We start from the raw sequence: 13,489 nt of genomic DNA on the forward strand, positions 1-13,489 counted from the left end.
TCACTTGCTAACTGTGGCTTCCCACGCTCCGTGCTCAGGCTTGTACATTTCGATGACAGGACTGTAATGACAGGCACTTCTGACCATAATCGTACATGTTGGAGGTTGGAGCTTGCCCAGTTTGACACCTAAACACATTAATATGTGAAACTGATCTAAAGATTAGGTTACGTTTGGAATTTCCTGGCTTAGCTTGTGTTTCTGTGATTTCTTTACTGTAGAGTCCAGTAATACCTTCTGCCTCTACAGTGATATGTATATGTATAATTTATACTAACCTATGGTAATAATGGTCAGGGCAACAATAACCTCGATGTGTGTGTCGTACCATCTGTGCTGTTTCTGATTGGCTGAGCATGGACATGATTGCAAATAGTCACCAGTTACATTTACTACATCAAACAGGTAATGCTTACCTCTCACTTGGGACTACAATGCAACATAGTGTATTATGGCTTTGTTTGAGTAACCTCTGGTTAGCAGTATGATTTAATTATCCCATGCCTGATAGACTGAAACTGCCAGTGAACTAACCATCTCTGACTCCTCCACATGACTCCCTTTCTGATGTACCGCTGCCATTTCTATGCCTTGATGTGAAAGACTTGGTGGGGCCACCACACACCCTGCCCTTGAGCTCCTGTTAACCTCTGCTGTGTCAGTCACCTTGTTTTCGCTATGAACTCGATTTCTCAGCCCCAGTACGAAGTGGTTGTGATTGCTAGAGGCATCTCTGAAGTCAGTACTTCCACACGGTGCTTGCACAGGCCGTCTTTTCTTGCCCCACCTGGCCATATTTCTCCACAGCTGGCACTGCACTAAGCAGCAGAAGGGCCTGGACTTGCACACCGCCTGAAAGCCCCTCTTAAAGTTCTCGTTGTAGTAGCCGTAGATAATGGGGTTGACGCTGGAGTTGGAGAAAGCCAGCCAGTGGGCAAAAGGGAAGACGTAGCTGGTGAGAAGGTCCAGCTGCTCTCTGTCCAAACCTGTGTAGTCTGTCATCATCAGGAGGGTCCAGAGTGGCAACCAGGACAGCATGAAAAGCAAAGCCACTAGGATGAGCATCTTTATCACCTTGATCTTCTTCTGGGATATCATTGGGTGGCCACCTCTTCTACCCCCCACCTGGACTGTAGCATTGGCCAGCTGTGGCTCCCTATTAGCAACTACAGAGGAACACAGTTTGACTCCAATGCTTCCGTACATCAGAGTGATGACAGTGAGGGGCACGAGGTAGATGTGAGCAAACAGTACCGCGGTGTAGATCTTTCTCATCTCAGGGTTGGCAAAATTTTCATAACAGGTGTAAAGGGGGAATGTGTGGTTGAAGTCATCATCGTACACCATGTAGTGGAAAGGAACTTTCTCCACAGTCAGTGCCACTGCAGCGGGACACATGATTAGCACTGCCAGCACCCAGATTAACACGATGGCTGCTTTGGCAACAAGTACCGTTGGCTTGGGCTGTAGAGGGTACACTATGCAGCGAAATCTGTGATAAGAAAAGCATTGGCACTAATTAATTAGAGACAGCAACCAACCATGAATTAATAAATGTTCCCATCTCAAATCAACAGAACCTAAAGATATGTTTAATTCATATCATTTGGTCATAATTTGATCATTTTGGCTTTATATGCTACCACAATGGAAACAAACAATTCAAGATGCGTAGACTGCCAGCTACCACTTGCTAGTTTTGTATATGCTGAGTATTAACCTTTTGTTCAAAACTTGTACAGACATTCATAGCCCCAGAGCATTGCATACTGTAGATGACCACACTGCATTCAGCCTGAATTTGTATTCAAATTCATTTCCTGTATTTTTTATTTTATTTTTATATGTATTGTGATAACAACACTAATGCATCAATTGCAAGTGACATTAGGCCACAGCACACACTAACCTTTCAACTGCAATTGCCACCAAGGTGAAGACTGATGCAGACACAGACACGCCCTGTACAAAGCCGCTCATCTTGCACACCATGTTGGAAAATGGCCAACCTGTTGCAAAAAGAACGTGGTCAAGCACAGTATTGTCACTCTTGGAAGATGTTTAGACAATAGCTCAAGGCTGGCTCAAGCATAACTGGTAGTGTTGGTGTAGGTATGATATTGTGGCATCAGGAAGCTGGATTTTTAGTTTGCAGGTGGAGATAGGGTTAGATGTAAAAAAAAAAAACACTATTAATGAAGCTTTATAATTTGAAGGCAGGCCATCTCATGTACTTCTTCTTCTTCATGTAGTTGCAGAGAAACACGAAGTCAGATGTGACGGGACACAGGACACGTCCCCTCACACCCCTCCTCCATCCTTCACATGTGATCGCTGCTTCATGCTTCCTGCCACAGCTGAAATGGAGGCTTCAAACACACTTGACAGTTTGAGTATTGCCTCCCATTCATTTCCCACGGGGAAGGGCAAATTGGTTGAATAGAGCTTGATGGGAGTTTAACAGAGGAGTGGCACAGTGAAAAAAACACTGAACACTGTAGGCAAACATGTCTAACCAAATAACATGGTACTTTATAATTCCACTGTAAGCTGCCACAAAGAGGAAGCTTCTTAGCAGATGAGTTACTGCACCGGTTACAACAGGTGTACCATAACATGTTTCAGTATTATACTTCTGCTGGAACAATGACAATCAGAGGACACAATCCTGAACATTACATGAGTTGCCTGTCACATTATGTATATTTAATTGATAATATGTTTCTAGCCAATATACTGTACCATTTAAATCCAATATTCACTTTTCTTTTAGCTCTACTATTGGCCAACTCTGATGATTTAGCTTAGCTTTTATAAATAAACTTAGCTTTATTTAGCTAACAGTGGCTGCTAAACCAAATAATACTAATCCAAAAATGAATGAATGCAGGTTCCATTATTTAAAGCTGTTGATTTATTATGACTGTGAATCGACAAAGTGGAAGAATTCATAAGGTTTCTTCACATAAAACAGGAGAGAAAGGTTCTTATGTCTGTGAGAACAGACTAAATATTTTTAATATTTTGATCCAAACATGAGTTTAAAAGGAGAAGTGTGACTGGGAGAAATCTGCTCTTTATTTCATTACTTTTTTTTGTGAAGTGATCATAACTAGATATATACAGTATGTATGGATTTAGATACAGTATGGAGTCTGTCTACATGTTGTGCTTCATCTCTTCTTATAGCTCTTATATTAGAGTACTCATCTCACACCTTTTGAAAAGCTGTGCCAGGCACAGTCGTGCGTGATAAAAAATAATTCACCAGGTTGTGTTCTTTACTATATCATATCTTGAACATTATTGAAAAGACTGTTAGTCACTGCATGCTAATGTTATTGTAAGTAACAGATGATACTGCAGAGCAAAGGTTGAACATGTTAAATGTAAAGGAATAAAGTAACAAATTATTATAGCAATAAAAATGTATATGAAACAAAACAAAACAAAACTACAACCATAAAGCTGGACCCTAGATGGGAACTGTATATTTTTGTTGTATGAAACAGAACTGCAGGCTCCTCTGTTCGGCTTTGGATTCGGATGGTTACCTTTAAGATAATCAGATTTCTGCAGAGCTTTGGTTATTGAGTTGAAAATCATTTCACACTCCTCCTGCAAATAATAATAATTAGAAGCAGGAGGTCAACCCAGGCTTTGTGTTTGCTATAATAAGCTGTTCCCTGCAGATGCTGCACTTAAAGATCTAAACACCACAACTGTTTTGACATTGATGATGAGGGGAACTCTTAAGTTCATCTGTACCAGTTACTACAGAACCTATTAAATGTCTATAAATATGTGCTATTACACTTTACTCAGAGTCGTTTGTGACACCCCCCTCGTTTTGTGGGCTCTCACTCTCCCTCGTTTTGTGTGCTCTCTGTGCTTTTAGAGGTAGAGGTACATTTGAGCCTGATGCAGTCCGAAACAGAGTTGAATCAATACCTCTCTAACAGAGTGTGAGACACTAACTAAAATACAGTGGTGCTTAAAAATCTGTGAACCCTCTGTTCTCTATTTCTGAATAAATATGATCTATAACCTCATCTAATTTTCACACAAGACCTAAATAAACAACCATCTCATGGGCATTTCATGGTTTTCTGCATTCATTTGTCATCAAATGTGATCTGATCTGAGTCCACAGTATAAACAAATATAATGTGTCTAAAATAATAACACAAAAAATTCTGATCTTTCATGTCTTTATTGAGAACAACCATAAAAACCTCAGGGCTAGTGGAGAAAGTATGTCTTTTTGAGTTTGCTCTGCACAAGAAGAATACGCCTATGTGAGCCATCCCTCGCCAAAAGAAGCTTTTAAGAATTTTGTGTCTCTCTCTGCTACTCTCCTGATTACCTGATCTGGTTCAGCCATGCTCTCCCACTACTCAAGCACGTCTGCAACCGTTGTGCTCTTGCCAGTTTGTGCCACTTCCTCTTTGAAGCTAGTCCCGAACTATCCTGTTTCTCTGCCTGATTTATCGCGTATGATCGGATCTGTCTCCCGGCCCTGATCTCCTGCTTAAGCCCTCCATGTAACCATGAGTTTATTTGATTCTGACCTGTATCTGTCTGACTCTGATTCTGGATTTTGATTGTAGAAATTGGATTTTTCCTCTGTGCAACCTTGGAATCTGCGTGTGTTCTGTAGCAGTTCTCAGCCTTTGTGTTATAGACTTTCTTCACAGCTTTTGTTGATAACATTGTTCAGTCTGTAAATGGCAGCACTGCTGAACTTTGGTTGACACATAAATCAGCAGCTCTAATAAACACAGCTAACATATTACATACTCACTCAGGTCTGTATATTTACAAATGAAGGCCTCATTAGAAAATCCCTGGATCAAACCGCAGGCCACTTAATTTCACCAACAACCTCCAAGTAGGTTCAGCAGTGGTGTTAAACAGTCATGATTGACTTTCGCCTCCGACATAGTACTTGTACAAGTTAATGTATAAAATGCACATTTGCAGCATGCCTCCCGGCTCCCTGTCCTCTCTACTTCCACACGCTCATCTCTCCACGTGGTCACCGTCTCATACCCGTTTCCGTCTTCAGTCTCTGTCAGCCACTTTCCTCATCTTCTTGGATCCTGGTCTTCGCTCCCTGTCTTAAGTGATCCTGACTCGTTACTCTTAATCAGTCCACCCTCCAAAAGGCAGCTACGTAACCTACCAGCACATTTTGCCCCTCCCAGCAGCCACTTCACCTTTCCTTCTGGTTCATGTTTATGTTCGGATTCATATGATCCTCTCTGGTAAGTGAGCTATTTTTCCAAAACTATTATTTCGCCAACACTGGCTCTCTTACTAATCATCTGTCTCCTTTTAAACCCAGTTTGTTTCAGACCATGACCACCTGTCACCTATGTCCTGCAATCCCCCATTACCCTCCTTAAAATAAACCTTGTTTTTAACCATCTGTGGTTCCTTCAGTAGCTTCTCCAAGGAGATGATCAAGGCTTTCAGCCCGACCGAGCCATGGAGAGAAGCAGCACCACCATTGCCAAATCCACATCTCTGCCATTCCATTGGCCCCACAACTGCGCTATCAACCTCCTTTCAAGAACAGTGCAGACGTAGGATCGTCTGTACTCTCTGTCAGTCCCTGAACAAGAAGCCATGCTACGCTATCTGGACGAGGCCTAATCAAATCACCCTAAAGAACCGCTATCCATCTTCACTTATCCCCCCTGCCTTCGAGCTTGTCCAGAGAACTACCGTGTTCACCAAACTCCATCTACTTAATTCATACCATTTGGTCAGAATCAGAGTCGAGCATTGTTTTGAAAGATCACAAGGACCTTGAGTACCTGAAAACTGCTAGACGTTAGTGTTAGGGTAACTATCACCAAGCTCCAAGGGCTATTTTTTAATTGCTTCAATTTCACACTTTCTTATCGACAATTTGATCCTCCAGAATCTGAACCTGACCCTGATTACATTCTGCCGGCCTCCACCCAGCTAAACGTCTCAAACCTGGAATTGGAGGTCCCTCACCCTGCCCCTCTGATCACTTGTATGTCCCAGACCACCTCCGGTCCAAAGTCCTCCAGTGGTGCCATTCTTCTAGACACCCCCAGATCACCTGTGGGATGGACCAGGGATGATCCAGGAGATCCATTGTTCAACAATGCTTTTGGTTGCCCACCTGGAAGAAGGAAGTTAAAGAGTTTGTAGGTGGCTGCCCAGCCAGTTTTCTCCCCTGCTTCCTATACCTCGTCGTCCCCCATCGCATATCTCTATGGACATTGTTACCGGCCTTTCCCCCCCTCATGGTCACACGCTATTCACTCTGTGGTTGACTGTTTCTCCAAGATGGTCAATTTCATTCCTCTACCCAAACTTCCATCCTCTATAGAAACTGCAGACCTACTTGTCCAACATGTTTTCAGACTCCATGGCATCCCTCTAGACATCGTTTCCAAGAAAGGTCCCTAATTTATTGGTCCTCATACACCCGACCATCCACATCTCCAGGGTTAAGCCAGAAACCGTGAGTGTGTGTTCACATCCAGTCGTAGAGTGTCATCACTTTCCTTGAGTTTAGTTCGGTTTTAAACCCTCACAGTTCCTAATGTTCACCAGGCTGGAAAGAGTTACCAAAAAAAAGGAAAACGATTTTGGACATGTGTACAATCGGAAAACATTCAACACCATTATTGCGCTGCCCGGTAGTGGTCAAGCAACAGAGATCACACCAAGAGCAAGGAGTGAAATAACATATGTCTAGAAAACTAAAAGCCTCTCTTGCAGTGGCTAATATCAGTGTTCACCATCACTAAATAACAATTGTGTGCATGGCAGAGCTGCTACTCTACTAAAAGAACACTGCTGCTCATTTACAGTTTGTTAAAAGGTTATGTCTGGAAGAATGTTCAGTGGATGGATAAAGCTAAATATAAATATATTTGACCAAACACTGCATTCCAGCATAAGACCTTCATACCAGAGGTCCTCACTTTAATCCTATAGAATTGCAAGGTAGCCAAACAAAATGACTAAAATTAGTTGAAACTGTTCTGTGAGGAGGAAAGGGCTAAAACCTATGTCCAAGCTGATGCACAGGGCTGATAAACAGATGCTGGAAACATTTAGTTGAGGTTATTGTTGCTAAATGGGGTCACGCTAGTAACTGAAGGGCGCATTCTCTCATTTGTTTTTATGTGTTGCTTTTTTTTAATTGGACATGGAAATGGATAATGTTAAAGGATATGTTTATGCAGAAGTAGCAAAAACATTCTAAGGAATCAGATTTTTTAAATTCATTAAATTAAGTATTATTCGTAATGGTACAATTCATTGCTTCTTGTACTGTGTTCATAAAGTTTGTACAAATGAGAATGCCCAGTACTAAAGTACATGAAGCAGTGTGACTTTGTATTCCAGCTAAAACATAATATTTCTGCTTCTAAACACTGAAGGCAGGATTTCACATGTACTATTGTACTATTGTTGGACTTCTACTATAATTATAGGCTCGGCATAATTCTTCCTTTCTGTGTCAGCAGGGGTGTTTGCACTGTTTAGGTGTTACTGTAGTAACACCACTCAACAGACAAAAAAAATATGTATATGTATATGTGAACATGATGTTCTGCTGAGAAGATGAAGCAGATGCTTGTGTCTGGCTGTGTGGCTTGTGAACAACAAGCTTAGTGAATGGAACAGCGTTGTGCTCACAGGAGTCGAAGGCAGGTGGAAAAAGTTCAACAATACCTTTAATGACTTAGGCAAACAAAGATCTAATGTGTTGAGATGTTCACACATAGTTTGATAAAGAGAGGAAGCACACGACAAAAGAGAATCCAAAAACGAGCACATACCCACTGGAAAACAGGCAGAAATGAAGGCAACACAGAAAAACTGATGAGGGATGAAGTCAAACAGGCTGATATATTTGGGCCAGGTGATTTACTAACAAGTTGCAAGAAGCAGAGTTGCTGGTAGTTATTATGAGAACAATAGAGGAGGCTACAATGATCTGAACACAGTGGTTATTACAGTTTCTAAGGGTGTCCACCTGAATACTGTGGAGGCTTGCTCGCACCACACAGCTTCATTTTGACACCTTTCTTAGCTGTGAGACAGATCAACAGCCATAATGCATTCAGAGGGGCTAATAAGTAGAATTATACACAGCCATTGTGTCGACAATGACTAATTTATTCCTTTACTGTTAAATCTATGTGTGCAAAACATGACAGTTAATATGATGTTCTCTGACAGTAAATGCTTGAAACTCTCCTGTCTCATGGAGACATCATTCCCTTCTAATGATGTGTTAAAAATTTTAAGTGAAAAACAGTTTAATGTTTTCTCTTACATCATGACAGAGAGAAAAAAAAGGAAGAAGCAGGTGTGCGTATTAAGGTAACATCTTTTAAAAATACACATGGGTGATAATTGGGTAGAAAAAATTACTGAATGTATCTGTGCTGAAATATTAACACATCACCAGGGGACTATAGTCCAGACATAGCTAAAAGTGAGAGTATTCTTATACCTCGCTGAAACAAAGCTCCAACCTTGCAGAAAAGCATTGAAATTAAAAGTCATACTTACCTGCAGTCATTGGTTTGCCATAAAAAAGACAATCTTTTCTACAAACTCCTTACAAAATGGTTGTTATTGATATTTTGAAGGTTCACTACAGTTGTATAATCAGATATTTAGCCTATAGAAATAGTAGTAAAATGTGTCACGACTGGCTCAACCCAAATGCAAACAGAGGAAGTGGAAGAACAACAACACATCAGTCTTACTTACGAGTAGACAAAAGTAGACAAAAGAGAAAAACAACAGATTCCAGGTTCCTGATGTAAATGAGCTAGACAGGAAGTCCAAACACATGGGGAAAAAAAGCTCTGTCTGTATTGCTCAAGTGATAATTTGGCACAGTATGAATGTGGAGTAGTGGCTGGTTAGACACGCTGAAGGTTCAACTGCAGCTGAGATCAGGTGTGTGGCCGCTTAATTAGGACTGAGCAGCTGCACCTGGGGACGTGACTGTGTGTGTGTGTGTGTGTGTGTGTGTGTGTGTGTGTGTGTGTGTGTGTGTGTGTGTGTGTGTGTGTGTGTGTGAGACAGGTGACAAGAGTAGACAGAGAGAAAAACACTGTGGGGAAAAAAAAGCGAACAGCAAACAACTCAGAGTCAGAATAGAACTCTGGCAAAGTTGTCTATGGGAGAGAAGGAGAAAAGGTCAAACACAGTTAAGGTAAAGGGTACATGACCATCAGCAAGCAGCTCCATGTTCCTTTGATCACAGCTGCTGACACTGTAAAAATGTTTAATGTCTGTGAGACTGTAGTGAACCACACTGGACGTGGCTTCAGAAAAAAAAAAACTGAGCCAAGCTTGAAAAGAGGGAAATTACTTCAAAGGAGATATAAGCTGACTTCTAAGATCAAGGTACAATAGTCTGCTGCCAACAAATGTCACTTTCTGAATGAAAGAGGGCTCCATGAGAGAGGACACAGGAAGTTCCCTTTGTTGAAAGAGACTGAAGTTTTCTAAAATGCATTTTGACATGACACAATGCGTGTAGTGTCCCTCCAGCAGATGAAACAACATGAGTGAGATGGTGACGTTTTGTTACACAAGATCAGCTCCACTGCATGAGGGCAGAAGAAAAAGTGACGCTTTCAAAGGAACAACACGGTCACTGTGAGAGTCAGAAGATGCTCTGTTATGCTATGTGGCTGTTGTGCTGGTGCGTTTCACAGTGTGCTTTGAACGTGTGCAGGAATGAAATCAGACAATTATCAAGGCGTCCTGGAGGGAAACCTACTGCCCAGTGTCATACCGCTGCACATCATGGCTCCTCCAATATGATTCAAAAAATGCATTTAAAAGCACCAAGAATGAGTAGGAGACATTTAGTCGTGATCCTAATTCAACTCAACACAAAAATGGAAAGAGCTAAAGAAAGCAGTCATCAGTTTCATAGATTCATATAAATGATAGGAACTCTACCTTTGTTTGCTTTATGTTGCAGATTCTGTAGCAACAAATGATAGAACCATGTTGTGATCATTAAACTGGTTAAATATGGAAACACGTCATCATATACAGTAGTCCTATTCTAACTGAACCTATTAGTGCAATGAAATGAAGGAAACTAAAGGAGATGCTGTTTAGTGAATTGAAAACAAATGCAGATGTAAAATCTAATTGCCTAATTGTTCACAGGATGAACCCTAGCGTCAAGCTGTCACTCCGATCCTTGATTAACACTGAGCTACAGTAAATGTCTTCAGCTAGTAACCTCATCTATATTTACCCAGAAAATAACAGGGTTCATCAACGGAAGACAATCATGTAATAAGATACATAGATTGTTCAGCCTCATTCATCACACATCACTTAACATGAAGTCAACAACAACACTCTCATTAGAGAAACATTTGATTGAGTCAGACGACAACTCAACCAGGAAATATTCATTTCACCCACTTTCTCTACATCGGGAAAGTCCGAGTGAAGATACAAAACTCACTTGGTCAAATTAAATAATTTGCAGTTCAGAATTAACGAGGTGTCATGCCTTTCTGTAAAAACGGTGCTTCTGTATAAACTGAATTCAAACAGCCATCATTGTCATCATTATCACATCGTCACCCATTCATTACAAATACAAGATCCTCTCCCTGAGCAGCCACGCATTCCGTAAATATGAAGACAATTTTAGATATCTCCCTTCCGACCAACCTTTTTAATAATTGTGAATCTTTCACATTCATCACCTTAGTCATATCCTTTTATATCGTCTCACAAAATTCTCATTACAAAGGATGATAGCAAATAAAATAGAACTTTCTTCCTTCTTTCATCTTACTTTCAGCGTGAAGAGGCAACATCTTGTTATTTTGTTTGGAAAAAACAAACCTGATCTGATCTTGTAACAACACAATCAAAAGAACAAAATAAATTTTTTAAGCGGTGGCACTGGACAAAATAACCCTCATCATTTTTCATCTCTGACTGATCATTAGCAGGTACAGTTATTAGGCTATGCAACCTTCTACAGCTGACAAGTCAGCCTGGAAAATTACCCTGCACCTTGTCAACAGCTGTCATCCATCTGACACCCATCGGCTGGAACATAATTCTTACTTCAAGTCAATTTTTTATGAACGCAGCTGAACTCAAATTAGTTTCAGAGCTTAATCAGTGCAGCACACGTCGCCCTCTGTCCTTAGACCTTCTCAACTTATTTCTTCTTTAAGTAAAGTCACTCATCTAAGCATGTAAGCACTTCCGTCTCATTATCACTTCCTTAAAAGAACAAATACAAAGAGAGCTGTTGGTGCAGTTCATTGGTCAGCAGCATCATTCTACTGAACTTTTGTGGGCTGGGACTCTCCTATTGTAACCATAAAGATACAGACTGCAGGAGGCACTCACAAGCCCATGTGGCGGAAGCCCCTTTTACATTCAATCACGATCATCATATCCTGCTAATTTTAGAATCACCCACAACTGTGTTACTTGAATATTATTATGATTATTACAACTTATTTTGAGTATACCACAGGCATCAAACTCTACATTTGCTCACAGTTACTAAATTCTATTACGTTGGTTAATTAAAACAGTTTAAAATGCTTTGTTTGTTTGTTTATTTTTGGAAATAAAGATTTAAGAAGAATTTCAGATTATAAAAATAGTCTGAACTTTTCTGCTGTGTGCAGCCATCACAAAAGCATGGGGTCTCAAAGAAACCTATCTCAGAGTTAGGATAAGAGCTCGCACACTCTGTCTGTGGCACTCAGGCCTGAAGCCACTGGTTTCAACTGAAGAGGGATTTGTTGACATTAATAAAAATATGGAATCCGTTAAGCCATATTTAATAGTTAAAGGATTACAGTGTAGCTGCACAGCCCACGCGCTGACACAACAGGGCTGCGGTGGCTGAGTTCACAATTGACATCATGTAATGTTATTCTGATTTGATTTTCTAATATTAATCTATTTGCTTTTATGCTGATGTGAGGCACATCAAATTGCCATTGAATATGAAAAGTGGTGTACAAATCTAATTTACTCAATTTGACTTTATGAAAACTGTCGAACGTCCTACTTGTACTATTTTAACAATGTACACTTACTCTTAACACTACTGTCCTGACCCCACCTTAAAAAGCCAAGTCAGTATTAGGGTCACGCATCTCAATTGTTAAAATTCTGCGTTGCCTTTGCACCCAACTTCTTGTTTATGATTAAGTCAATAGTCAGAGGAAATCCTGACCCAGTGACCCACCAACTGTCCTGCCCAACTCTCCATACTTAGATAACCAATGTATTTATGATGACCACAAGCAACATAAAAGCAAGTAGAACTCATCACACATGTTTTACACTGTTAACAACACAGATCCAAAACATGTGGCTTGGCCAGCTTTCTTCTTCTACAGTTGTCTCCTGTGAATTACTGTAGACTGGTCCATGAAGCCAACGAGTGTAACAGTGCAGACTGGAGTTAGGCTCATCCCAGTATGAACACATTGTTGTGGACGGCTACCTGTGATGAGGTTGTCCACCAGTGTTGTGGGGATGCAGAAGATGCCCACAAGTAGGTCACTGATAGCCAGGTTGAGGATGAAGAGGTTGGTGACCGTGCGCATACGACGGTTTTCCAGAACAATCAGACACACCAGGATGTTTCCCACCATACACAACAGGAAGATGAAGAAGTAGGCCAGGATGTAGCTGGCAGCCACAGACAGAGAGTGCTGATAGTAAGGAAAAAAGGTCATGTTGGTGACATTGGCAGCACCATTTAGACTGGAGTTTATCAAGTCTGCACTGGTGGCTGAGCCCTCCAACTCCATCCCTTCCTCGCTCATGTTGTCCCCAGCCTCCATCTTTTGGATGAACCAACACTGCAGAGGAAACTAGAAAGAGATGAGAAGAGATCATTAAGAATTTAGCCTGGAACAAATTCAACCAGAAATGTCACAGTGATTTGTAGCTTTATTAGAATATGCCATGTAAATGTACGTGACATTTGATTCAGCAAGGATATGTCATTTGGAAAACCTGTGTTGTGCCAACTGACCACCACCTGACTCAACCCCTATCAGTGATTATACTGTGGTTTAGCGGCCATAATTTTGCACAGCGTGTCTGAAAGGCCAGAGCATATTGTTTTCGGCAACTTGACAGAGATAGTAATAGTAGTAGCATCTTCTTTTATATAATCTCTAAAACCAAAAAGAGTTTTGATGTATTAGTTTTACAGTGATGTGGTCATTTGTGGCATGAACCACAGCAAAGTGCTACTGTATGAATCAGCTAATAAAATGTTCCTTCAATATTACAAATCACAAGAAGTCCTCAAAGTAAGAAAACAAGGTTCTATCAAAAGAAACGCAGCCTCTGATAATAAAGTGTGACTTCAAGTTCAATATTTATAGTTTTTTTAGTTAATAAATGATGTGAATTACTCATTCACTGGACCTCAAGTTCCATAAAA

At 40.7% G+C, this 13,489-nt stretch overlaps 1 protein-coding gene across 1 annotated transcript in view; it reads right to left on the minus strand.

Annotated features, from left to right (window-relative positions):
• npffr1l2 (neuropeptide FF receptor 1 like 2) overlaps positions 1-13,489 on the minus strand; it is a 34,776-nt gene continuing 21,287 nt past the window's right edge. The window contains exons 2-4 of the mRNA XM_026342664.1: positions 12,536-12,908; positions 1,910-2,009; positions 1-1,492 (exon numbers count right to left, since the gene is read on the minus strand). Of these exons, the coding sequence (XP_026198449.1) occupies positions 490-1,492; positions 1,910-2,009; positions 12,536-12,878 (1,446 nt within the window). The 5' untranslated portion in view covers positions 12,879-12,908 and the 3' untranslated portion in view covers positions 1-489. The remainder of the gene's footprint in view (positions 1,493-1,909; positions 2,010-12,535; positions 12,909-13,489) is intronic.

Source organism: Anabas testudineus, chromosome 9 (assembly GCF_900324465.2).
Source record: "Anabas testudineus chromosome 9, fAnaTes1.2, whole genome shotgun sequence".
NCBI classification, from domain to species: Eukaryota; Metazoa; Chordata; class Actinopteri; order Anabantiformes; family Anabantidae; genus Anabas; species Anabas testudineus.